Source organism: Opisthocomus hoazin, chromosome 4 (assembly GCF_030867145.1).
Source record: "Opisthocomus hoazin isolate bOpiHoa1 chromosome 4, bOpiHoa1.hap1, whole genome shotgun sequence".
Lineage (NCBI taxonomy): Eukaryota > Metazoa > Chordata > Aves > Opisthocomiformes > Opisthocomidae > Opisthocomus > Opisthocomus hoazin.
The window spans coordinates 17,630,693-17,658,469 of NC_134417.1; the positions used below are offsets into that span (position 1 = coordinate 17,630,693).

At 38.2% G+C, this 27,777-nt stretch overlaps 1 protein-coding gene across 22 annotated transcripts in view; it reads left to right on the forward strand.

Moving 5' to 3' along the window:
- LRCH3 (leucine rich repeats and calponin homology domain containing 3) overlaps window positions 1–27,777 on the forward strand; it is a 71,094-nt gene that overhangs the window by 35,725 nt on the left and 7,592 nt on the right. For 2 of the 22 annotated variants that reach the window (XM_075418127.1, XM_075418125.1), the window contains exons 7-22: window positions 1,814–1,907; window positions 2,782–2,902; window positions 5,392–5,540; window positions 8,244–8,320; window positions 11,034–11,165; window positions 11,593–11,644; window positions 12,308–12,448; window positions 13,654–13,701; window positions 14,795–14,848; window positions 18,334–18,414; window positions 19,777–19,848; window positions 20,734–20,782; window positions 21,284–21,397; window positions 22,042–22,160; window positions 23,680–23,817; window positions 26,054–26,131. In XM_075418127.1, the coding sequence (XP_075274242.1) occupies window positions 1,814–1,907; window positions 2,782–2,902; window positions 5,392–5,540; window positions 8,244–8,320; window positions 11,034–11,165; window positions 11,593–11,644; window positions 12,308–12,448; window positions 13,654–13,701; window positions 14,795–14,848; window positions 18,334–18,414; window positions 19,777–19,848; window positions 20,734–20,782; window positions 21,284–21,397; window positions 22,042–22,160; window positions 23,680–23,817; window positions 26,054–26,131 (1,519 nt within the window). The remainder of the gene's footprint in view (window positions 1–1,813; window positions 1,908–2,781; window positions 2,903–5,391; window positions 5,541–8,243; window positions 8,321–11,033; window positions 11,166–11,592; window positions 11,645–12,307; window positions 12,449–13,653; window positions 13,702–14,794; window positions 14,849–18,333; window positions 18,415–19,776; window positions 19,849–20,733; window positions 20,783–21,283; window positions 21,398–22,041; window positions 22,161–23,679; window positions 23,818–26,053; window positions 26,132–27,777) is intronic. The other 20 variants (XM_075418135.1, XM_075418130.1, XM_075418145.1 and 17 more) reach the window with 16 other exon arrangements.

Consider the following 27,777-nt stretch of genomic DNA (forward strand, 5'->3'; position numbering starts at 1 on the left):
ATAGCTGTTTTTAGATGTGAGAGCTGGAGAGACAGAAAGCAGCTTTTGTGTTAAAAAGGAGAAGAGGTTGAATTTTTGAGCTTCCAGATAACCTTAGTGCTAGATGTATAGCTTTTCAAAATCTCTAATTGGAAGGGAAGGCTAAAAGAAAAAAATTTGTATTATACTTCCCCATTTTTGAGATGTCGCCAAATAGTCATTTTCATGCTTTTCAATTTGCACTAATTCTTCAGCTTAGAATAGATTCTTGGGAGATTCTGAAAATACTGATGCATTTAAAATGGAATTATAATGCAGATAGATTTTTCTTTTCTCTGACCCATGCTTTAAATACAATATGTAAGTATTGTGAACTGTTAGTATAAGTATGGTTCTGTTGTCAGTGGTTCAAGTTAATAGTTCTTTAACTGCTTTGGGTGATTTCATGGTCATTATTTTTTCTTCCCCACCCAAATGAAGAGAGTTGTTTTTTCTTTCCCCTTTTTTCTTGCTGGGGGTTTATTATGCAGATGATCTTTCTGTTCAAACACAGGGGGCGTAAAGGTGGAACTCTTTTGAGTTAATCAAAACTCTGTGCAGGTACAAGAGCTTGCCTTTTGGTGTGCATTGGCAGAATCTAGGTCTGCATAGAAGCAGATGTATAGCCTAACATTTCTCATCTGTAGCCCTTCATCCCTCCTCTTCATTTTTTGCTATTTTATGTCTATCTGTAAATTGAAATAGTAGAGGGTAATAGTCTGTCACTGTTCTACAAAGTCTCATGCATGCATAAGGTGCTATATAAATAATAACAGCAGTAATTTGAAAAAAAGCATTTCCTGAAAGAGGGATTTTAGATGGAACAACAACTTGAGAGCAATACCAGTGAGAAAATGACCTGCAATTTAGTTATGATGGGGTAAAGCAATTAGCTTCCTGAAATTCATTCTTCCTTATGTAGTAATTACTGCTGCAGTTCTCCCTGGGGCATCGAGTGCCAGTGGGACAGTTGAGCCATTGTGAAATGCCATCTGCAGTGGATCAGACAAGTCCCATTGTCTCTTTTGCTGGAGCTGTCTGCAGCAGTTGCCAGACTTGACATCTGTGATGGCTGTACTGCTGAATTACGTAGTTTCTGAGCCCAGAAATTTAGAGAAGAACTGTATGGCTGTTTGGTTACATGTATTGTAACGCTAGGCACATGTCTGATGCCTTTGTCTAGACATGTCATTGACAAAGTCAGGCTCTGTAGATGAAAACTGTGCTCTTGTATTTATTATATTAGGAAGTATTTGAAATAATGTCCAGCTTACTGCACAGTTTCTTAGGTAGGTAGTTATGATACAGAAGATAGTTATGTAGTACTTTCATGTAGAAGAAATATATTCTGATATACATGTATTTTTAGTAATTTTGCATCGGTTTATGCTTACTTATGAAAAAGTTTGTGTGACTGTTTTTCAATCACATCATGCAAGTGGTGGAAAATGAAAGTTTAACTTGTTAAAACAGTGAAGCAAGAGACCATTTCGCAGTTTTCTTTGTGGTAATTTCAGTTTGGGAAATGTTTGAAGTATGGATATATACTTTGGATCAGATTAATTCTTAAAATGCTGGACAGTGGCAGGTGGACAACTGACTGCCGTGTGTGTTTGTAGCTGTAAGCATGTGCCTGTTGTTCTGTGTGGCAAGTGCAGTGTGATGCTTTCTAATATGCTGAGCTCATGAATACGCTGCAACTGTGCTTGGTAGCTTATTCTGCTTTTGTGCTGTAATAGCTGAGAAGCTTTTGATGGTGTTTACATTAAAGTAACTAAAACTGTGTGTTTGACAGCCATGAGGAACTCTATTCCGGCCGGCCCTATGGAGCACTTGATTCTGGCTTCAATAGTGTGGACAGCGGAGACAAAAGATGGTCAGGGAATGAAGTAAGTGTTGCAGCTTTATTTTTGTTGAGTGTGGTATTGTATAGGAAAGAGAACTAATGAGTACTTGTCTGGAAGCATATTCAATAGGTAACTTACATGTTAGTGTGCAGGTTGCCTTGAGCCAAAATTATTTTTTATTTTATTGGAGAAAAACAAGCATAATTTTATATGAATGGACACAAAGTTGTAAGTAATAAGAGAAATGTATAAAACAGTGCGTGACAGATTTACTGGTGCTTAAAAGCTGAGAAAGAGGGGGTTCCTCATTTTAAAAAAAGCTTGTAACTATCATTTTACAATGTTGAGTCAAGTACAGTTCTTGTGAGCAGTTGTTTCAATAAAATAAATCTGAACATGAAAATTAAGCTTCAAAAATGAGATGGAAACTTCATCTTCTTTCGTTGCAGCTTGTTTCAAATGTTAAAAATAAAACCTGTTTGCCATTTAGAGGCAGGAAAATGGGATCTTTCAGCAAAGAGGTGGTCAATTATTCTTCCTGAGAAGAAGCTCCCTTTTACTCTTAGGACAGCTAGAAAAGGCAGTAGCCAAGACTTAAAGTGTTTCAGTGAGCTGCTCCGTATGCCTGCTTGCACTTCTAGCTTGGCTTTTGAGAGGTTTCTAGGAGTTTCCATCCTGAGATGTTTTCAAGCGCTTGCAGGTATTGCAAGCAAAACTGTAGGCAAGCTGTTTTTTTAAGAAAGCTTAAATATATGTTTTTTTAAAAACAATACTGTGTAGCTGTATTTTGCTTTAAGTTAGTATTTTGTATGTGCAAAACAGGACAGTTGAATTAAAACACAAATCAAGAGGTAGTAGCTTACAAGATGATGTTTCCAAAGAAAAGTTGCTTGACTTCACTGTTTGATTTCTAAAGCCAACAGATGAGTTCTCAGATCTCCCTTTGCGTGTGGCAGAGATCACTAAAGAACAGAGACTGCGAAGAGAAAGTCAGTATCAAGAAAACCGAGGGAGCACAGTCATAACTAATGGTGGAGGTAAATAGTTATCTGGCTAACAGTATTTATCATCATTGTTATTAAAGTTCCAGAACATTTGCTATAAATAGTAGATTGTCTAAAGAGGATAAAGAGAAAAGTCTAGGTGCGATTATACAAAAATACGATTGTGTAAACAGTGTAAAACCAACATTGTATTAAGGATGTTACAAGGCAAAATCGAATAGCCTCAGAATTAGGATTATCTGGGAAACATTGTCACCTTCTGCATGTGCGCTACATTAAAGTCCCCAAATGTCCTTCAAACAATGTTTTGGAATCTTGAGCTACAGGGTAAAATTTATGGCCATAGTAAATTGTCAGTGCTCTTGCTGACTGCTGTTGGAATGGGATGAGCAATTTTATCAGTGAATTTCATATTTCCAAATAGCAAAAGGTGTCGCATTCAGCAGTCTTGAGTTTTAGTCCAAACACGCAAGCCATCTAAGAGTGATACTGCTTTTTTGCACCTTCTGAATTTATTGTCCTGCAGTTTTACAGTAGCACCCTCATATTTGTTCAAGAGGTGACAGCGCTTCCCAAGTTTCTTGATCTCCACAGTCCTCCTCAGTTTTAACTTCCAGTATCTGCTTCTACCACTGGCTCACAGTTCAGTCCTCTTTATATGTCCCAATTTTAGCATTCTTCCACGTTTGTTTTTTTCAGTCCTTCCCGCTTCCCCGTTTTTTTTGCACTACTGATTATTAGATCTCATCCTATATACTTGGATTAATTTTTCTTGTCAGCTGCTCCCTGTTTTCCAATTCCCCTAATGGCTCCAGTTCATAGTCCCTATCTGAGTGCCACTCCTCCCAGTTAGTTTTAATCTTCCATGCGCAGCTCCCACTTTTTCTTCCTTCTTCCCTCCTCATCCCCCTCTTCATCTTTGGCCATCTTCTTTTCTTGGTCTTACTCTTCTCTGTCATAATATTTTGTTTTCTTGGCCACCTTTTAGATACATCTGGAACTTTATGGTTGACTCATATTCTTTTACACATTAACAGACAAAAAATTCAGTTCAGACAGTTAAATTCTGGTGAAGTTAGAAGAATTGAAGACATGGTATTATGGAAAACTGTGGGCAGCCTTAATAACAGATAGTTCTGCCAGCTCCACCTCTAAGACTAGCTTTATTTTGTTCTTTGGGTTTTGTACACCAGGGATTTCAAAATGCCTCACTAGTCTTTTCAGATGGAGCACAAGTCAGGTCATGAGTAGGAGTATCTGAGAGGGGCACAAGCATGTGTCTGTCTGATCCAGGAGATACTTTCCAATTTTGTGTTTGTAACACAGATACTAATGTCTTTCACCCTCTATTGTATTATTATTATTATTATTTAAATTTAATAGGCAAGGCTGGAAAGAAGATTTTTTGTTTGGTTGGTTGGTTGGTTTGGTTTTTTTAAGATTTGAAAAGGAGATGTAGATTCAGTGAAGGCAAAGTATATAGGAATGCTGTTTTGGATGGTTGTAGTAGCAGCGGAGGTGGCTTTGGCAGTAACAGTTACTAGATTGTGTGGTGAGGCAAAGAGAAGTCTGTTTTAGACAAGCAGGAAGGGGGCGGGGAAGTAGAAAAAGAATGTCTGAAAAAGAGTCTGAAGCAAGTTTGAGGAGAGTTTGAAGAAAAAGAAAGCTCTAGTACTCAGAAAGGGAGCTTGTGCTGGGGATGCAGGGGAGAGCACAGTATTTTTCACCAGGGTGGTTTGCTCAGTGTCATGACTCTTGGAATCCCTGGGCAGAATGTGTAGAAGTGAAAAAATTGCCCTACATAGTATCTCCCACACAAGGGAAAATCAATACTAGTCAAACTGTGCTGTTTCTTGCTCTAATTTCAGTGGTCCCCAATTTCTCTTTTAATTCCTTTTTTTTTTTTTATTTTAACAAAACTGCAGATGCTTTTATGTTGTTTTAGAGGGTTTTTGTTGCTTTCTGTACTGTCCTTTGCTATTTCCACATACACTTTTTATATTTATTGCGTTTGCATCCAGATAATTTAAACATGCTGCCCTCTGTTTTGTTGTTGTGGTAATAAAAGCAGTAGAAGTATCTGTCATATGTATTCTATTTTTTCTGACAGAGATAAATTAGAACCGAGAGAAATGTTTAAAAATGTACACAAATCATTGTACAGTCTTGGTGTTAGCTGATAGATTTTGATATATAGTTTTTGGTGTTGAAAAAAAACCTGCACAGTGTTTACTTTACTTTTTCAGTCACTGCAAAAGTATCTGTGGCCAGCAATATAAAACTGCATACTTGATACATGTTTCTCATTGCTTTTTAAACAGCATAAATTTTATCATTATTTCAAAATCTGATGTTTAACAAATGTTAGTGGGCCAGGCAAAATTCAGGAGCTTTCAGACTGATCTTTCCTAGATGGCAGAAAAACAGTAGGGCCTTAGTTCCTGACATTGCTTTTTTGGGTTTTTTTTTCCTTCCTGTTGGTTTTCTAATTGTGGTTCTTTCCTTTTTCTATGTATGTCAAGTGGAACATGATCTCGATCAGATCGACTATATTGATAGCTGTGCCACAGAAGAGGAGGAGGAAGAGGTGAGGCAACCCAAGTGCAAGGACTCAGACAGCCTCAGCTCACAATTCATGGCATATATTGACCAGCGGCGAATCTCTAATGAGGTGGTGCTTTTACTTAAATTAGATAAATTCATATACCAGAGGAAAGCCTTTGTGATGGTAGTAATGCTACTTGTGCTCAGAGGTTTACTTTGTTGGCTTTTTTTTATTATTAAAAAAAAAATAAAAAAGGTCTGATCTGGAGGAGGAGCATAGTGTTAGTGCTTTGGGGAGGGTCAGAGCCGGAGTGTTAAGCTGCTCCCAAGTGCCCTTTGGGATATGTGGAATAAGTCTGAAGCAGCCTCACTGTTTTCCTGTCACATGGGTTCTTGGAAGCTTGTGCTTTAGGCATATGTGAAGTAAATGGTTTTTCCAAAGGAGTGCTGTCTTCAAAAAACGTTAAAGTTGATGCTTCCAACTAGTAATTGGTGATATCTAGAAAATTTACTTGGTAGTGCTGAATATATACTAGCTTTCTCAAGGGAAAAATAATGATTGTTATCAGCGTAAAGATTTAGTGCAGACATTTTGCAACTCCATTAATTTGGACGTTCATGTTGGTTATAAGTTATTTCCCAGTAAACTTAATGTCTTGAGTATGCATTTTAAGTTAGACAACCTTAAATAGTCAGGCTTTTCAGAAACACTACTATTGCAGAGAGTGATTTCCTTCTCTTACTGTTGAGCAAGGCTCTGAACCCACAGGCGCAGACTTGATATGTGTGTAGTCACCTTTCTGAACAAAATCCACCATCTGTAGTTTCAGATAAACCTAGCATGAAACTGTTCTCAGTTGGTAGCAGTACAGAGTTACATGAACAGTAAGTAAAATTATTGCTAAACAGGTTAGAAAGTTCTCCAGACAGCTTTTTACAATGTGTAGAAACAGTTGTGAGTAGCTCTGGACATTGTCCGGTTTTCTCTCATAGAAAAAAGATTTTAAAAAAAGGGCAAACTAGCGTCTCTTCTTCTGTCTAAACAGTATCTTTCTCTTTTTTGTCCTCTAGTATCTTTGTTTGAGCTGGTATATAATTCTTGCACTAGAATGCTGCGTTTTAGAAATCTCAAGAACAGTAACTGCAGTGTAACTCCTGAGACTCCAGATATGTGCACCCGTTTCCTTGCAGCATATGGAAGAAGTTTGTTTTCACATTTTTTGACAGCAATCACAACATACTGTGCTAATAATAGCTGCTCTTATTGATTGCTTACTGTATCCATATGATATCCTGCTGCAGACAAGGACAATGATTCCCATGAATTTACTGTCACTTTTCTTTAGCTCATGTCATTTCATTGCATTCGAGCTGTGTAAGGATTAGTGTGCATTTGAATAAAATTCACTGGAGTTGCTTTGAAACTGTACGAATTGCCAAAACTGGACGATGCCTTTGTTCCAGCTGTAGCAGCCACTGCTGTGAACACATGGAGAAAACTGATCCCTCTTAAGTCATTTAGATGGTAGACTTCGGACAGTGTCCTCAGAAGCCGAGCCTATAGAAAGAGATTTTCAGCCACATAATGTTTCCTTTAGTGGTGTCAGTCTTAATACCTGTGTACACAGTTACACAGTTTGGTGGCTCACTGTACATGCTACATGAATAAACTGTCTGAGAAAATCTTTGTGGTTGACATGCTTAAACGGTACCTATTGTGCTGCAATTCAAATGTGTCCTTTCAAGGTTTTTTTTTGTGTTTTGAAGCAGAAAAGTATTTGCTTTTTGAGGTGGGGGAAAAAAAAACAAACCACCACCAAAACCATGGATCTTTAGTATTGAAGTAGGAGCTTGGTCCCTATTTTGTCCACTTTAAATTACTGTTTACTGTGTTTAAAATCAGTGACAGATGTGAGAGGTGCATTCATTTCACAAATCTCATAAATTCAATATCAAATCACAAAGGCCGATGCCACTGGAAGCATAGGCACAAGAGCAACACTCAGAAAAGGCATCTATTGGCAATACAACCCAAGGACTCTGCTGTAGATAGCGAAAAAGCATTGATCAACATCAAAAAAGCATTCATAGGGATCTATCTATTCGTAAAAATTAAACTGCTTTTAACTAAAGCAATAGTTTCTCTAAAAAGACAATCCAAAATTGCTACTTAGGAAGGCTAACTGTATGCAATATAGCAACATACATACAGGCATGAGTGAAAATTGGCAAATTAATCTTGAAAACTTTCCATTTTCCTACATTAATGGGTATCAGTAAAAGTTTTAAAATAACGCCATGGGCGATATGTCTCTGTTCCCAATGGCATAAATTATTACATAGCTCAAATTAAGCCTAAAGTGTTCTCATTCATCCCATGTTTTGCATTCTTTTTCCCTCTGTGACCTGTCTTTAGGCAACAAAAGACAGCATTAGCTATTGTATCCTGTATTTCTGATAGTCTAGACTACATTGCTGTACACTTGTGTGTACATTCTTTGGAGCTTAACTTGACATTTCTTTTAAGTGACGTTAATTATTTCTTACCAACATTTACTTCTCTACATCATTCTTAGTAGTGGAGGGTTTTAAACTCTTAATTTATCCATAGGCATATTTAATCTTAAAACTAAAGTTTCCTTAAATCGCAGGAAAAAATAAGTGAGCTTGCTTAGTTGGAAGTGAACATCCTGAGTTGCATTTTGTGGTTCTTTTGTGAGGTATTTTGAATACCAGTAGCTACAAATGTTGCTCTGGAAAGAGATTCTTTGACATTAATGTGCGGTATTCTGATCAAGTTGGTGACAGTCTTCTGTGTTATTTTGCTTAGGGCTCACCAGTAAAGCCTGTGTCCATCAGAGAATTTCAGAGAACAGAGGAAACAAAGCGATATTTACATCAAAACAGGTAAGAATGTGTGGTAACAGTAAGTTTCTCCAACCTGTCACGATTAATGCAGATCACATATTTGCTGAATGTGTTTAGAAAATGATACTGTTTTCTGTTGCTTCACTAGAGGTGTGCATGGCATTTTATAAATAAAATTATTGCTCCGGATTGGGAATTTGTAGTCTAATAATGGCAGCGACCAAAAGGCTTGGCTGTTCTAGGCCAATGCTCAGCTTTAAAGTGGCTGGTTAAAGAAATCTGCCAAACTAAAGCGTATACTTTTAAACTGGTTTAATACCTGCTTTTTATGATTTAATTTGTGCTTTGATTAAATAGTTGACGTAAGCTATATTGCAGAAAGGACAGAAGGGATAAATGTACTGCAGGTTTAGGGGAAGCATGAAGAGAGTTACTGTGGAGTATGTGATGTGCTAGGAGGTGACGTTCTTGGTGGACTCTTGGTACCTGTAGTACTGTAGGGATTTAGTTTAATTTAAAATGTGGTTTTCTGTGCCATAACCATGGTCTTGCACCAGGGGAAGAAGGGATGGAATGGGAGTCAGTGCTGAAAACAGGTCATTTAGTTAACTGAAGTAGACTTTTAAAATTATGTTCAAACTCTTTAATGATTACTTGGCGTATTGGAGGGAATGTTTATCCATAAAATATGGACAGGATATAAATGAGGTGGTTAGGTTTGAGAAGAGACTTTTGGGTGTCTAATTAAAAGAAAAGAAGATAAATAAATGTATAGCTTTTTGCTAATGGAACTAAAATCAAAATTGACGGAGCCTTTAATATGCCTTTGAAGCATTTAAGTGGGGTTTAAGTGAATGTGCAAGGACTCAGCAGAAAACCAACACAATTGTACTAGGAATGTTAAAAAAAAAAAAAGACAACTGCTAGCCATAAGTATGTCATTACTTACGCTGTCAGTAGAAATTAATTTTTAATGGCATTTTAAAATGATACGGAAAGAGAAAATGAAATCAAGAATAGCGTGTAATTTTTTTCCAGAGTTATGGCAACATTTTAGTAGGCGTTTAGAAATGTGCAGATGCAGTAGCTGTACTGATATAAAGGAAGGTAATTCCTTCAGCATAAATCAGGATTCGTTATCCTGTAGTGTCTACAGGTAAGGCATAAAATAGTACAGCAGTCTGCTGTGTTCCTTACAAACAAAGTGTGTGCTCTTGGTATGAAAGACTGAGGTTTTGTTTGTTTGTTTATTTTTCTATTTGAACGTTTGTAGTCAACCTGGAAATAATAAGGTTTTACAAACACTGGGTTCCATGACACACCTGAAGGAAATAAGCAAAGGCTGGTTAGCCAGGAGAAAGCTGCTGTTTACATGGACAAATTTTAATGATGAAGGAAATCGTAGTTCACTAGGGTATCAAGTGTTTTCAAAATTTAGCTTAAGGATGGCAGCAGATCTTCATATGGAAGTAGTTAGTCAACGATCTAAATGAATTGTAGCTTATTCATATTACGCTGCAGCAAAGAGAGATTCTTAATGAGCCACTAAAAACAAGCCATATTGCTGTTGCCTTCAGAATTGTGTAAAAACAGCCATATGACAGTTAGTAATTTTTTATACTTTAAGCTTGAATTAGTCAAATATTTCATTTGTGGCAACCACAAGCTGTAAACTGCTCCCACAGTAATTCTGTGCAAATGCTTTGGCAGGCAGCCTTCTCTTTTTTTTTTTTCTTTTTTTAGCATGCTGGAGCCATTAAAACGTTTTAGAGTTGGATGTAATGCAGACTTCATCTCAAGAGTACTTACTTACATTAGTTGATTCAATTCAGTAAATACAGTTTGTGCCTCTGGACAGACTGTGCTGCATTCCTGATGCAGCAAAGTTGTGTGTACTCTGGTCTGAATACGCTTCTTGGCACTCAGTTGAACCCGGTCATGTCCGTTCAGAACAACACTGTAATGGATTTGTCATGTGCATCAGTGCTAATTTAAGTAACAGAGGAGACCTGTAGCATATGGGTCTTCCATATCTCTTAAACTTCTCCATGCAGAGTGGGTAATAAGTCTACACACAGCTAGCGTGACTGGCGTTTTTTGGAAGTGCATTGGAAAGTGTTTCTCTATTCCATAGTTGTCCCAGGAGTGAAGGTTGCAGAGTCTAGGCTGTCATGAGTAAGCTACTTGGTTTTCCATCTACTTTCTTTCTAGGAAGCAACATGACAGAGAACATGCTGTAGACTGTGAACCTGGGGAATTGTTTCAGTGCTAGCAGCTGCTGTCTAGCAAAGAACTGACTGCAAAATTTCTCTTTTATTGTTGATATGACGGACAAGAGACAGATCAGTTATTATGTACTTTGTAACTTTGATGGCTTGTATCACTTACAGTTAGAAAGTCATCACTCAATTGAAGTGAGCAGATTTGTTCTGAAAATATCAGAGGGTGCTAGTGTTTAAAAATAATTCTCTTCTTTCCAGAGCAGAGTAAGGGCCACAATAACCAGAACATAGTCCTAAGAGAGAGGTTGCATCTTTGTGTATTTTGAAATCATTGTTAATCAAGCAAGTTATATTTATTTGATTATGAACTGCAGTAGTTGTGATCTGACTTGGCATCGCAACATGATTGCTTTAGTCATCCTAAATTTCACCTTTGTGGTTATCTGAAGCTGATTGTCTAGGCAATTACTCTTAGCAAACCAGCTGTAATCTAGAGAATAATTCATCTAACAGTAGTTTATATGCCCCAGTGGCCAAGCCTCCTTCCACCTGGTGTTTACCCACAGGAATACTGATGAATTACGAAGACCTGAAACTCTGAATTTGATGCAGGACAGAGAGCATCACCAAGTACTAAGGAGTAATATGGACAGGACAGAGAGGTAGGGAATAGAAATATATTGTTTCTACTGATCAATTTTATTTCATTTTGCCCCCCCCCAAAAAAACATAGTAACCAGATCCTCTGCATGACAATCATCTGAGAAGTTCCTGGATTGATTACTTAACCAGCTTTTAGAGAATGGGTATAAAGTATTGGGTATCTCCGTGTAATAGGCAAAACATACAGTCCCATTGATACATCTTGAGCTGCAGATATCACAATTTAGGAGAAGAGATAGAAATGACTGCACAAAATCTGTCGTCCACAGTGAGTGAAGTCATTATTGCAGCAGTTGATTTAACAGCTTAGCTTACTAAACAGTTACTTTTCTAGATTTGATGAGATACTTGTGTGTTGCTGACAACTCATGCATGAAAAACTGTTTGTACTTAAGATATAAAGTGTACTGTTTTTCCATTTGTCAGGCCCCTGGCTGATTCACCTTACTTTCTCTCTCTATCAAGTCACCACAGTCAGGTAACACATTGAACTCTACTATTTTATTCTTTTCATAGTTTTGTAGAATCATTTAGTTTGGAAAAGACCTTCAAGATCATGAAGTCCAACTGTAAACCTAACATCGCCAAGTCCACCACTAAACCATGTCCCAAGCACCACATCTGCAGGTCTTTTAAATACCTCCGGAGATGGTGACTCAGCCTCTTCACTGGGCAGCCAGTTCCAATGCTTGATAACCCTCTCAGTGAAGAAATTTTTGCTGTTATTTAATCTAAACCTCCCCTGGCACAACTTGAAGCTGTTTCCTCTTGTGCTATCAGTTGTTACTTGGGAAAAGAGACCAACATCCACCTCACTACAACCTCCTTTTAGGTAGTTGTAGAGAGCGATAAGGTCTCCCCTCGGCCTCCTCTTCTCCAAACTAAACAACCCCAGTTTCCTCAGCCGCTGCTCATAGGATTTGTTCTCCAGATTCTTCACCAGCTTGTTTACTCTTCTCTGGACACGCTCCAGCACCTCAATGTCTTTGTTGTAGTGAGAGGCCCAAAACCGAACACAGTATTCGAGAGGATGCAAAACCAAGCTTGTGTTAGCCATAAGGCATGGACTGTTTCTCCATAACCTGTCTGTTTTACCATGTGTTACTCTGTCCTCACAGCCTAGCGCACTGTTTTGTTCCAGGTGACTAATACAGATCCCGAGCTGCACCGCAGGCACATAGAGCGTACCCGTCGGGAGGCCCAGCTAGCAGCACTTCAGTACGAGGAGGAGAGGATAAGAACAAAACAGATCCAGAGAGAAGCTGTCCTTGACTTTGTTAAGGTACCTCCTTTTAGTACCTATTTGATACTTTCTCTTTTCTGAATCCCTTAGTGAAAATTAGTTTCCAGGATCATTGATACTTGCACGTTTCACTCTTGGGCGTGCATAGCACTTTATAAAGAAAATGGAGAAACAGCATTTAATTCCATTCAGCGTTGGTGCTGTTGCTAACATAGAGAAAAGTAGAATTAGGGAGGAAGACGAAATAGATTTACCCAAAATGTGATTGTTGTGAAGAATTCTGTTTTTACATAGTCTGCCTCATTCTCTTAATTTTTCATTTGCATAGATGCAACAGGATTGATAGAAGTGGTCTTTGTTTGAGAAGGTATAGAGGCAATTGAATTTTTAAGACAAATTTAGCAGAGAAGAAAGCAATCATACACACAAGATTATTATGCTGCTTGATCTATTTTGGTATTTTATGATGCATAAATAAGTTGCCTCCAGGTAAAGCATGGGTGCAAATTTATGGTACATCAGATACTGTGTGCACTCTTTTACTGCAGTCAATATCAAGGAGTTTGCTGCTTAACATGCAAACTTGTGTCTTAAATTTATTTTACTACCTACTGCTCTGGTGACCTACCCGAATTTCGCCATCACATATTTAATAAATGTTAAAGTTAATATTTTGGACTTAGGGTGATCTGCAGCGAGGAAAAGACTGCTGTATTGCATTTACGTAATGTATAAAGTTAGTTTAGAGAAAGGTTTTTAGCTGCCTGAAGCTAGGCTTTTCATTAGCACCAAATAATCTTAGGCCCAAGCAATGTTTTGTAGAAAAACTTATATTTCAGTTAAAGACTTCAGATATTTAGGATGCATTTTGTTCATTGATGAGCCTTTTGGGGTTTTTGGTTTTGATTTATTTTTCCTTCTGTTGCCTTTGTTATTCATGAGCAGTTTATTATCAGCAATTAAATTCCTCCCTTGGGTTATATTTCGGGTTTATTATGCATCATTAATATGCAAACCTAATTTGTTTTTTTTTTTATTTTTATATAATAAAGGCTGGGTTTTTACTAATAATATCTGTGAACTTTCAGCTCTCTAGAAACTTAAGATTTCCCCAATGCTTGTTTATTTAAAAACTAAGACTTCTTGTGTTTTAGAACACTTCTAAATTATGCTGGTTTGTTCTCAGGTTTTGTTTCTCTCACATTCGTTTAAATTGGTCTTTCATTTTTACCTTTTCTCTGTAGCAAAAAGCATCCTTAAGTCCTCAGAAGCAAAGTCCCCTGGATAGTGAGGTGAGAGTCCAATAAGAGTATTACTAGGGTTGTCAGCACCCGAATTCTTAGCTCTGTCTGTCAGAGATATTTTCCTGATCATGGAGAACTTTTCAGGACTGGGTTATAGCATAGTTTTTTCACACTTGTGATTAAGAAGTCTTGGGTTGGTTTTTTTTTTGCTTTTGGGACCAGTCTAGTATTTCCTTCTGTTCATGTCGATTGCCTGTCTGAGTGTGCTGTTTTATTGTTTCCTGTATGTTTTCTATGTTCTGTACAGACAATACATTTCATATTTCATTTTAAGATGCTCCTTGCAAGCAGTACAGTTTACTATCTAATAGGAGTGTTCAGACAAGTTACTGTGGTACAGTCATCCTTCACTGACCAATTTTCTCCCAGTTTCCCACCATTAGATCATCAGTTATCCCAGGAAGATTAAGTGTTAGAATTTTGAGGGCTATCAGAAAAAAAAAAGTTTCATAATCAGAAACAGTAAGTCAGTAGGGAACACAAATCGTGCAAGGCTCAGCCTTCTACAATATACAGAGCTGAGCCAGTGACATCTGTTCACTCTCTGCATCGGATTTCTGCATAGTAATCGCTCTTCCACTACTTGCTGTCCCCACTTTCCTCCAGGGGAAGGTAATTCACTTGACAGTGTTAATTGGATCAAAACTTTTAATAACATAATGAATATAAATAGTTCTTTAGCAGCATTTTCCAGCTAATTTTTTTTGTTAGTAAATTACCAAAACATGGGGCAATTGAAATAGTTTTTGTTTCTTAATGTTCTTCTGTTCTTAATTTATTCTTTTAAAGGGTCCTTTGTTCTACCACAGTAAGAACTGTGAGTACATAGTTGTCTGTATTTGCTTGCGACAACACAGAAAGCAGAATAACTGATTCCTTAAGTAATACGAATGCAGTATAATTCATAGGTCATGTGGCTATATATTCCTACAGAGTTACTTATACTTTATGGATTTTTTAAAAAAGCCTCAAAATGCTATAAACAAGCAGTACATGTTCCGAAATGTCTGTCTGTTCACATACCATGTGTTTCTGACATTCTGTGTGTTTCTGACATTACTCCATCTCTCCCACGTCCCAGTGTCCCTTTCCATCCAGAAGGTCTCAGCATACTGATGATAGTGCCTTGTTAGTGGTAAGATCCTGCACGTAATGGCCTTTTTATGTGGCAGATTGTAGAGCATAGAAATAATAACTTTATGATTGTCTCAGATTAGACCAACTATTTTAGAGCTAATCTAAATAGCATAAAACATGACCATCTTTGAAAGGCAGCGTAGCTATAAACTGTAATACTATGACTGTGTTGATAGTTGTGCTGTCAGCCATTTGTTAACAATACAGGGATGTTTCTCCACAAAATGATTAAAGCTTATCTTTCGCTGAGAGCAAAAGAAAATTACCAATAGTAAAGAACAGCTTCTAAAATTAAAAAGTCACCTCTCATTGTTCTGGTTTGATTTCGTCTCCGTTTTGCTTGCTTCCTAATTGATATGCTCTTCAGTGTCAAGTAAGCAATTTTAATGCTTCCAGTACAGTCTTTAACTTGTCTGTGTCCTGCACATGGTGGTTAGAAGTACTTAGTATCTTGGTAACCATGTAACAGCACAGGGAAAAGCTTCTCTACATATGAATGCTATAAATCATGAAATATTCCTCATACCTTTTTAATGTTTATCCGTGAAGGTGTCTGAAAAATAATCTATTTTGAACACTTAGCAAATATAAAAACATTTACGTACTTAATTCATGTTTTATGCTATTTCTTCCTTTATGGCATCTTAGTGATGTGGCATAATTAAAAGAATACAATTAATGCCATAATCCATGTCTGTAAGGGAAAAATACACCCGATTTGCTTGCTGTTGCATGACTGCATGCCTGGGATTTGTTTTCTTAGTTCATGTGCTTCCGTCATCTGCCAGATTTTCTTTAGACAGTGCTCTTGGTTAGAGTACCTCTCTCCAGAATATGTCGGTCAGGATATTTACTGTCTTTTCATTCAGACTTTTGATTTTCCTGCTTTCACGTGACTAGCACTGTGTGGGAGAGAAAGAAGGCTTGTGGTATTAGAGAGAGATTTAGTGATCGTACATGTGCCTGTTTAGAGAAAACACAATCAGTTAGCATATAAAAATGTGCTTTTGTATTTAGATAATAAGAAACAGGAGAATAGCAGTGGTTGGGGTTAAGCGTTGATACTCTGTTATCAGTTAATTAATCTTTTAAATTTATTTTAAAGATCACTTTAAGGACCCCACTTCTATTTGATTCTATGATCCCATGAGTTTTGTTGTAAATTAATATATAGAATTTTACATTACATGACTTGGAATATTCAGAAATTAGTTTGAAACTGGCTTCCATCGCTGTTTGTTTCCTTTATGTCTTTAACCAAGTAACACCCTTGCACTTCACAAATAAATGGACAGGCTGGTAGGGAGAGATTGAACTCAATTTGAAAGCAATCATTTCTTTATTCATTTTTCTTTTCATTCCTTGCTCTTTTCAGCAACACTAAACTATAATAGTATATGAAATGCTGGGTTTTCTGAACTGCTGAAGTATGATCTCAGCTCTATTTTGTAGTGGAAATACACACTGTGTCTAATGACGACATATGCCAGGGCACCTGTTACTGGCAATTATTGTGACTGGAACATTAAGCCTATGCTAGCTCACGAATTTGTAGCATTTTTGTTTCCACAAATGTATTTTGTGTGGTAAAAACTTATTCAGCAATAAGGAAATGTTCATCAGTAGTTTGCTTTAAAAAACAAAAGTCTGTCATAGGAGTTGAAGTTACTTTTGCATTTTTGTGTTCTGTTGCATTTCATTTGATATCTTCCCTGTCCTTATGGATTTGAAATTTAGCTAGATCTAATTCCCATGGATGCTTTTTCCTCCACCAGAGTGCAGAGGCGTTTCATATCAAAATTCTATTTGTTAGGGGCAGTTTTCAGTACACATTTTCCATTTAGATAGTTTCCTCTCTGTCTTTTTCTCTCTCTGCAGAAAGACTGCACGCAGTAGTGTAAAATTGATCTTTCAGAACTTTTGGAAATTGAAACTTGCAGATCAGTTAGTTTAAAAAAAAATATTCTGTTAGATTTTCCACTGATTGTTCTAGATTTATGGTGTGGGAATAACACTTTGTGGTAAGAGAGGAGGGTATTACATAGAGGCAAAGATCTTTTGTTCAGCATTTCCCTATGACATCAGAGCTCTCTAAACTGAGAAGTTGCTTTTCTTTTGCTCCAAACAATGTTTTCAGCTCAGATGTAAGGAAAAGATTAAAAAAGTAATAAGTGTAACAGGTAGTTAGAAAGCAAGTGAACTGTATTTTACTGCTTCCCTCTTCTGGTATTGTTACTGCTTTAACAAAAATTTTCTTAAAAACAAAATTTAAGTTGTGAATCTCCTTTTTAAAGTCTTACATCATGTTTCTTTTGATCTTTTATCACTAATTAAAATTAAAATGTATTCGCATTGCAGGGGTTACTTTGATCATTTCTTTCTGTTTGTAAACAATTTCAGGGCAGTCTGTCTGAACTCACAGAATGACTACCCATACTTTCTGTGAATGTGAAGAGTTCAGTTTAGTTGTATGTTTCTTCTACACACCTGTGATTAGAAGCGAAGCGGAGTTTGGCCATAGTACTGCATTGCATGCTGTGGTGGATTTCTTGTGTTGACTTGTAGTAGCCAGACTAACTGAAACGTTGCTGAACAAATGTACTCACTGGCCTGTCTCAGAAAACGTGCTGTATACCTCAAAGTTTTATGTTAGTCATATCCTGCTGGGTGTTCTCACAAGGGTAGTCCCATTTGTTACAATTGAGATTACTTGTTGAGATAGTATCAAGGCTTCAGACTTGGCTAATGATTTCAGCCTTGATTGCTTATGTATTTCATTTTTCCCCAAATATCTTCTTGTTTTCTCCCGTACTGTCCCTTACAAGGTGAGTACTGTGGAAGGAAAAAAAACGCAAAACATTCTCTCAGACTGCTGCTCAACTTCTCTGTTGTGAAGCCTGTGAAATACTTGATAAGCATCAGGCAGCTGGTGTGACCTCTGCCTTTCATAACCTTTCTGTCATTGCTGCCTTGTGCTCCTTTGTGCATTGCGTTGTGTTTTCTTGTAGTGGTCTCAAACATGGCCTGAGGCCATCGTATTACTGTTAGCGCGAGGGATCTCGAAAACATTTAAAATTAAGGCTTTTAGGCACCAGTGTGTTACAAATATTGATGGTGTGGGTAAAGTAAGCAGGACTTGAAATATGCTAACTTGTACCCTGGAGTTTTCTCTCAGACCATTGGCATCCATCTCTATATTCAAACATTTAATAATCAAATTCCCTTAAAATATCCTTATTTGGTTGGCGCAGAGTTCTGGTTGAGCTCTTCTTTGGCAGTCGCCTGTATCTACAGCTGTTCCTGGTGCAAGGAGATTTCTCCAACTTCAGTGCTAGATCTAGAGGCCGAGTGCAGCATGTGCAGTACAGTGTTGTAAGTCTGAATTGCAGCATCCTCGTTCCTTTTGTATTGGGGCTGCCTTCTCTTAGAGTTGTTCTTTGCCTCACTACGTCCTTTCTTCCCTTTCCTTGCTGTCCCTGACAGAATGGTTTTGAGCCTCTCTTTGTGTTTGAGATTGACAATAACACCAATACCATTAAAAGGCGGCCAGGGACTCACAAACAGGTGAAGAGCATGCAGTGTGTTCAGTGTGTTGCTGTTGTGATTGTCCTGCCCTCTGGTGTGCCTTGTTCCCCCTCCACCCACTGCCGGGTATGTGAATTGTGGTGACTTCTTGCTAGTCTGTGTCGAGGTTGTCTTGCTCTTTTCGTACAGGACTAAACACATAGGTTGATGTTATAGACCACCTACTTTGGTTTTATTTTACTGTTCTCATATACCAGCTAATGTTTGGTGTAAGTCAAGTGATATTTTGAAGCCTTAAAAAAAAAAAAAAAAAACACCACAATTTTTGTTCTGCATTGCTGTGGAGAAGGAGGCTGTTTTGAAGATCAGCTGTTAAGTCTGCATAGGTCCTAAATATGTATGTGTTTAAGGCTTGCCCTGAGTATAACCTCTCCTCCTAATCCTTCCTGGCTGTACTGTTCTGAAGTGGCCGAATAGTTGCAAATCGTTTGAAATACTAACACTCCCAAGTGCATCTTTCACATCTGTAGAGTTTCTGGGTGTCGTCTGGTGTTCTTTCCTGTGCTGAACTGTCATTTTTCTATTTGAATGCTGTTTCACAAAGAATAGTTTCATTCTTGAGCCATTCGGTCCTCAAGTGTTAAGGTTTTGCTTCTGCTTTCACTAAGACACAGAATTTGGCCTTCCAGAGCCACGTCTCAGTGACAGATTGGCATGCTGGAGCTCCCGTTCCTGAAACATGACAAGTTGTTTATTTGGTTGGTGTTGATATTGGTTATAATTGAAATTTGGCTGCACTTCATTTGTAACAGAGCTGTAAATCTTCACAGTGACATCTTCCCCCAGAGCTAGATTCCACCCACAGAAACTTACATTGTGTGTAATTCACAAAGACCAGCATTAGGTGTTTGTGGCAGACACAAAGTGTATATTCTTGAGGCCATTAGATGTGGATTTGTCTGATTTTACAAAGTTGATAGGAAAATAACTTACTAAAAATGCATAGCATACTTGAAACATTAAAAAGAAAGGAATTTATTTTGAATAGTGGCTCAGAATGAACTGTTGTAGAGTAAAATTTCCTTTTATCTGATGGCATAGGTGTTACATTAGTTGTTACTAAGTAAGTTTTTACCTCACTTACTGTTCTCAGTTCTGCTTTTGATGTCACTGTGTTGTGTGTAAAAGAAACATCACACCTCCCAGGCTTATTAGCCAGAAAGTTCAGGAGGGTAGGAAGGCTTTTAACTGTAATGCAGCAAGTATGTGTCTGTTGCCTGCTGAGTGTTTCTGAGAATATGATCATGATCACCTCTTCCTTTTTGTCTGCTGCGTTCCACCTTTGTGCATGACCTATTTTTGCTAACACTGCTACTGCCTTCTCTTTCTCTCTGCATTCAGTCGCTCTCAGGGCTGAATCAGGAAAGCTGTGCTACTACCCTGCCTAATGCCTCTGCCTTCAGTCCTGTCAAGGTATCTCTTGCTATTATCATTCACCAGTAAAGCCAACAAAAAAACTCTTGGATCCACACATCTGTTTTAACAGGTGTTAGTCTGTCAACTTCTCATCAAAAGTTCAGGGTATGAATCTGATTTACCTGATTAAACTGTAGTAGCTATTATCTCATCTTAGCTTTAGGCTGTGTCTACAGGAGGCCTAGGCTGTCAAAACATGGTAACCAGTCTCTGCTCTGAGGGGTTCTTGGTTTTGTTTGATGTTACTTTTTATGATTTTCTTTTGACGAAGGTTGAGTTCATCAAAAGTACTTTTGTTGTGTTCTTTACCAACTTGTACCATTGAATACAGATTGCCTTTATTTATTTCTCTTCTGTGAATGCAGCTGTACTGAATGTATTCATCACAAGAAATCATTAGTCTGTGTAAGCACTGTAATAAAACCCATGGTGTGTTTCACTAGGGAGAGTGATGTTCAGTAAATAGCAGGTTTGCATTAGCGAAGATGTTGAAGAGGTGTGTCCTTATTGGTGCTGCTGTAATGCAAGGTCTGCATCTTATTTAATTACCTGGTTTTCTGTGTCCACTTTGCAAAGAATGATTTGAAAGTTTTGGTTAGAAGGAAGAGTAAAGAAAGATCTGGCATTGCAGTCAGTGCTGTTTCATCATTCTTTTTCCTCAGAAAAAAACAATTGTGTCATTTCTGCAAAAAGAGAAACTTTGTCACTTTCTGCAGAGAGGAGACTTGGGGGACAACATACTGTGTTTTTTCACATTTCTGATTTTTTTCTGAAACACATTTAGATGGATGGAGCCTTTTTTAAAACACAGCAAATTAAAATGTAGTCACAGATTTTCCACATTATAGGACCATTTATACTCTTCTGCTTTTTTGTCCACAGAGTGACGACAGATCTGCCATCTCCACTGGCTCACCTACCACTCAGACAGGTAACAGGGAAAGGAAGAAAAATTTCAGAAAAAATAAGATCAAAATGCCTGCTGGCTTATTTGTACTGTGAAGAGAAGGGAGCATATGTTCCCATCTCTGTATGTGGCACTTCTGTATTTGAGCGTTTACCCAGTGATTTGGGTCTCCTTAGAAACACATGAGGGAAGAGACAACAAGGGTGAAGTGTGTCCTCAGGCAGTGTGTAGGGTTTGGCTGGTTTAGGCCTTCACACAGGCTTTGGCACACAGATGCATTCAGCAACAGTCAGAACAGTTGTTGGAATTGGTATGTGGAACTGCTTTGCATGCAAGTGTCCTTGGAAGTGCCTTTTCCTGCTCTGTGCTTTTATCATGCATGGCTGTAATTTGTTTTGTCATTATTGTATTAAATTTTTGTTTTGTTCTTTTTAATTACCACATTGCTGAACCCATTTCCCATTTAAACTCTAACCATTTCCTTCTTCATCCTTTCCTTTCCCGTGCCTTTCCACATTTGTTTAGTCCACCTTTCCCCTCCATATCCTGGCCATGCAGCACCACCTTCCTATAGAAACCCTTCCCAGCGACCCGAGAGTTTCCTTTTCCGAGCAGCTGTCAGGGATGAAGCAAACAAAGGTAGGTTATATAGCTCTGAAATCAGCTAGTTTACTACATTATATAAAGATCTGCATTACCTAGGTTTTGCACTGTTCTGTTGCTTCAGGTCATTATCATCAAACTACTTTTAGAATTCCATTTGTAGATGCATGGCATTAAATACTTTGTGAATTAACAATTTTTTATTTAGAGCTGTCAAATGTTCTTTTGTCGTACTTGTGGAAATGTGGGAGTTTGTTCTGCTGATCTGTGCTTACACCTAAAAAGATACCAGGGAAATGCCACAAAAGCTTCTACAGCTGAAGAAGGCAGCTTGATAAATTTTGAATTGGATAGTAGCACGTAACAAAATTGCAGTTTCTGTAGAAAGACTGAAGTGTTTCATCATACTCTATCAGGCAAAACTTTGTCCTCCTTTGTGAATGGTTATTATCCAACAGAAAGAACAGAATCTAAACAAAACCGAAAATGTGCCAGAGAACACCTCGTTTAGATTGGTAGATCATTAATTTGATTAATAATGGAATGAAAGAAACAGATTTGTGAAGAGGAATGCACTGTACACATTCTGAAACCTTGTGTGTGCATGGATAGTACAGCAGTGAAGGACAATCAGCCAAACCATGCTTAGTGATTTTCTTTCCTTCATGCTGCTTTTTTAGCTGTTAGTGCATCTTCTGCCCGTGCCTTGTCTCCTGCTAGTGATTCTGCAGACCCTAGAGTAAGACAAAACTCCAAACAGCGAGAGGAGGAGCTGGAGCTAATAGAGCAGCTACGTAAGGTAAGTGCTGCCGGAAGCTAGTATGTGGACGGTGGAGTAAATGCATTGCATGCACCCTACTGAATCTGTACTTGTGCTTTGCACTGATGTCACTGAACCAATATGGTGCACAGTTGACCAAAATTAAATGGTGCTGTACAGTCCAAGTGGTTCTTTCACATGGATGTAGTGGTGTTCACTTTGGTTTTCGTGTTGGCTGAGGTCAGCTTCAAATTCTGTAAAATAAACTGTGCTGACTCCTGCTTCTGACAGTCTGATGATCTCTGCTTTTAAAATGAACCTGTGCTTTCTGTCTTCCTTATCAGCCTTCATGCTTGTAAGGAACTCCCTGGAAAGTTGCTTCACTGTCTTTAATCTCTTTTTTAAAACTCCTCTTTTCTGTAAAGCCTGCAGAAAACCAGATGGACTGCTGCCAGTCGTGCTGACAGCATGGTTTGCTTGTATGCTCTGGATCTGTTGATTCTTGCCTTATCCTTAGTTAAGCACAGAACATCTGAGGCATGAACGTTCCTTATACTTGTGCTTTTTGTCTGTTGGGGGCCACCACACTCCTAGTTTGCGCCCGAGTACAATGACAGTACACATGAACGTTGAAGATGCCACATGGCATTAATGTACTGCTCTGCTTTGCCCCAGTCTTGTTTCTGGAGAGCATGAAGGGATTCATTGAGGTGCTCTGACTAATTGTTTGAGCTTTCCCAAGAAATAAGAATTCATTCTTGTTAAAGCTGATTTTAAAAGCCGTAAGCATCCCAGATGGACAGAGAGAATTCCTTCTCTTTGTGAATTTTAAAGTAAGGACAATCTCCTTTCTCTAAAAGGAGAAAGTTACATAAAACAAAACTTGGTGCTGTCTGCAGAGCCTCTCTTCTGTTATCTCAGAAAGCTTTGTATGTAGTCTGTCTGTTGTTCTGCTTCCCAGTAAGCTTAAATTCTTGGGGTTTTTAATACTTAAAAAAAATTAGATACAGCATAACAACTCGGTGAAATTCACACAACATTTGAAGTAAGATTAAAAGGCTGAATTGAATTTTATTCATTCCCTTACACAAATACTAAACAGTTTTAAAAAGATGAGGTATTTATGGCAAGTAGTTCAGGGTTTTCTTTACAGGCAAAAATGTTGTCTTGATTTTGTTAACTCTGTTGTCCTCCAACCCACAAAGGCAATTATTTTCACTTGCCTTGGCAGAACTGTTCTCTGAGAATACACAGGATTAGGACTACTGTTCCTAGACCCTGATTTCCGTTATTTTTGAATAATGGTTGTATTAGTCCCCTGTGCTGTACAATGAAAACTGTTCATCATTGAACACAGTTACTCCCGGACTGTGGTCAGCTCTGGGCCGCAGCAGTGCGCGGAGCTTTCCTTGATGTTATTCAGAAAGCTGTTTGGAAATGTCATGAGGATGGACAGAGTTGTAATGCAAGCACTCTGCCTCTTATAAACTGTTCTGCAGAATGAAACAGTTGGAGAAAACCAGCTCTTATTTTTGTGTTCATGTTCATTTTTCTACAGAATATAGAATCACGGTTGAAAGTGTCATTGCCCAGTGATCTTGGAGCAGCTCTCACCGATGGTGTTGTTCTGTGCCATTTAGCTAATCACGTGCGTCCCCGATCTGTTCCCAGCATTCATGTCCCTTCGCCTGCTGTTGTAAGTATGTAGTAATGATACTGTTTTATAGGTGTCCAAAATAACATCTGACAAAGTCCTGTAATCCAGACAAATGCTACATTCAGCATTCTCCTCTGTGAACGTACATGACAAAAAAATAACTGTATGTTCTGTCTAAGAAAGGTCTGTAGTGTCATTAAAAGCAGTTATGTTTGGGTTTGTTTCATTTAAATGAAGTTATTTCTAACAGAGATTGTAAGAAAATGTTAACAGTTTTAAGTCCTCCGTATGTTATCTTGAAAACTAGTGAAATAAGAGACAGTTCAGCATGAAAACTGAAATAGGATATTTCAAAAGATCAGAAGGTCTGAGTAGTCCAGGAAAACAGGTAGCAGGGAAGTACAACACTCTCTACAACATTTACGATCCCACTACATGGGACAGTGAAGAAAGGCAGAGAAGCCAGGTGGATTCCTGTGTCCACTTTACAGCACTACAAATTCCTCTGCTTCAGAATTTTAGCAGAGCACACTCAAGCTAATGGGAGAACAGCATCTCCTGGAACAAAACAAATCCAGTCGTACCCTTGTGACAACCGGAGAAAAGGTAGTTGTGTCTGGAGTCTGTTCGGAGCAAGGAAGGAAGTGTGCAGAGAAGTTTGATAATTTCTGAAGTTGTCTCTCTTACCTTGCACAACTGCAGTGTTTCTGGAAAGCAGTGAAGATGATGTATTTCTGGGTGCATTACTGTATATCATGTAGAGAAAGCACAGAATTAGAGAAAGGTCAAGAACTGTGAAATAACAAGTTATTTACCTAATCTGTATTTGTGGAAGTCAGAAAGTTAAGTGAAAACATTTAGGATCAGCTACTTCAAAGTAGTATGGACAGGCACATTGCTTGTTATGCACCTTTAAATTGCATGAATAGGGAAAGAAAACCCTGAAGATTGTTCCTGGGGAAAGGAGTTGAAACATGCATGTTCTGTTTGCTTTTCCTTATTTTGGAGTCAGCCTTTGTGTTGGTTGGAATTTGAACTGGCACTTGCAGGGCTGCCTACTATATCATTGTAGTTCTCCCTTGGATTCAACGTGAACAAGCAGATGTCTTCATTATTTTGAGACAATTGAACAGGACACGCCAGCATTTTAGGCAGATTGTGGAATCATTAAGAGAAAAGACATACAGCCGCTATTTAGAAGATTTGCGTCATTGAGAGTATCTTTTCAATGGCCTGGTTTTACGTGCTGTTGAATATTCTGTGTTAGGAATTAAATCTTGGCTTTGTCATATAAATCCCAAGGAAGAGGCAGCATTTAGCTGCACGGCTCCAGGAGCAGAAGCGGCACCATGTCGTTCCTCAGTCACAGCGTGATCTTTGTATTCCCCTCATCCTTCAGGAGAAAGAAGTCAGCACTAGCCTTTAACCTGATTTCTGGGTGGGGAAATAGAGCACATTGAGCGGACAGAGCAGAAACCCTACCATTGCGGAAAAGTACTGAACCCACAGAGACCACTGCCTGCTGCTACGTAGGCTGTGGGTAGCTCCTTCAAAGGAGCAGGAACCTTGTGTCTATTTAACAAAAAAAGAATAAGCTTCAGGAACAGAAACAAGACGCAGCCTGTGCCATGGTCTGTCTGTGGAGAGGTGTGAAAGCAAACTGTAGGAAAAAGCTTGCTTGCAAAAATGCCAGTGAGTGCAATTCAAACCGCTGCATCAAACAAATTTACAGGAAGCTTACAAGCAGCAAGCTTCAATTCCAATTTTCTTCCATTATTTTCTGATTTCATCTAGCCTTCATTTTTTTGTCTCTTTGTTAATTTAAATATAGTTCGATATTTGTATATTCTTGTAGTAATCAAGAACAGACTCCAGATTGCTTCATATCATGAAATAGCTCTGAAATCACAGCATGGAAGCCATGCATGTGTTTCATGTGTGCAAAATACATTTTTAAAATTACCATCCTATAGCCACTAAAAGTGTTAGCCAGTTTTATATAACACCTTCTATATAAATATTGCACAGCTTAGAATTATCTTTTTTAAAAAACATCCAGCATTCATAAATAACCTTTTCATAAAATAGCTTTGAAATTTGGGCTTGCTTTTCTAAAGAAAAGCAAACTACAACAGCGCCTACTTTGAGTTAGATAAGCCCATGTAAGTGTGGTATGTTTTTGGCAAAAAGAGTTTTATTTAAATAAAAAGTAAAGATCTTTTAAAATCCTGCCAATTAAGAACACTGTATGCCTGCCTCCTTTACTTCTTTGCAGCCTAAACTTACAATGGCAAAATGCAGACGAAATGTGGAGAATTTCCTGGAAGCTTGCAGAAGAATTGGAGTGCCTCAGGTACGTATTTCTACTATCCTGAGACAGTGTTTCAGTTGCAGTTTTGTATGATGCTTCAGAAAATAAAACCTCCTTGGAAAGATTTCATGGAAACAAAATAACTAAAAGTTTAGAAGGTTCAGGTATAAGCTATGTCTTGCAGTATAGATCAGATTTATCTTGCTTTGTCTTCCAGAGTGAGATGAAGTCAGATAGAGTTTATCAGAGGTCTGATTCACTTACTGCTGTGCCTCAGATTCATGATAGCTGGTGCAGTTTGAGTCTGCCTTTAGAGTGGGAAGGTATTTCTATAAAAACAATTACATTTTCTCAAGATGAGGTGTTTGACAGCTTAAAAGTGGGATAACATTTGGATGATGTTTTGCATGTTTTATTGTTATCCCAAAGCTTTTTGTATTCCTTCAGAATAATTCTCTTACACAAACATCTTTACTGTCTTACCAACAAGTCACGGTGTTATTTGCCTTTCTCTGATGGTAGCTATCTTTGCGTAGATCCTAATTCTTTTGGTTAGGTACCAGTGGTAGAAGTCTGTCTTCTGGTATTCCTTGATCTCTTCTGAAACTTGGAAGAAGTGGGAGGTGGGAACATATAAAATAGTCCATCTGAGTCCAATTATCCTGTTTTATGCTGTCCTGTCCTTTCTACTTTGTCTTACTTAACAGCTGTCTCAGTACAAGTAGTTTTGATATGTCATGTTTTTCTTAATTTTTCCTCTAGTGCATTAATTGATTTTGTTTCTTATACTGCTAAGCAGTAGTGTTTCTATGGTAGGTGCTGTTTTCTTTCTTTTGTATTGTGAAAGGGAAAAGTAGACCCAGTGACTCATTTCCCAGCTATTTCTGAAAGCAGTATTCTCAGGTCAGTCAGGCAGTATTTTCTGGAGTTTTCAGATAGCTTCACTTGCAGGCATTTGAGCCGTTGGTATTTTAGGATAGTGTATTTATTGAGCTGCCTGGCAATTTCACATGACACAGTGGTGAATTGCGTTGGAACGTGGTAGGGAGCTGTAAGCGATGGTTAGTACTTTGAGATCCTGCACTGTTTGGGTCCCCTAAGAAACCTCAGACTTTTCTTCCCAGCAGAACTGCACCATGTAAATTTGTCTGGGGCAATATTGTTCAATTCCATTCCAGCTTCCCTATTTATAGCTCCCTCAGATACGAAGGTGTAATTTTTATGGGATTGCAGAGCAGAGCAGATCACTGAAATTATGCACATCTAAAAACAAACAAACAAACAAGTCATTCAAGAAAAAGTCCCCTGTAGACCCACTCTGCTACATCTGCTGCAGCTACTGGCTAGGACCCTCCTGTTTTTCTCATATTTCTTGCTTTAATGTGAAAGAGTTCAAGGAGAGTGTCTCGGGGGAGACTTGCTGAAATACCCCCACCTGAACTCAAAAGTTGCTCTCACACGTCTACATTACGTATCTACTGAGATGTGAACAGAAGATACCTGTACGCAAGAATGGCGTGGCAGCCTAGTCTGTTTTTCTTGAAAAGATGCCTGCAGGTATTTCCTTTCATTTAAATTCTAATTACAAAACTAAAAAGGCTTTCCGAAAGTATGGATCTATGTAGAAATACTTACCTTCTAAGAGGAAGGCTACTCTTAGAAAATGCTAATTAGAGGCACCACAGTGG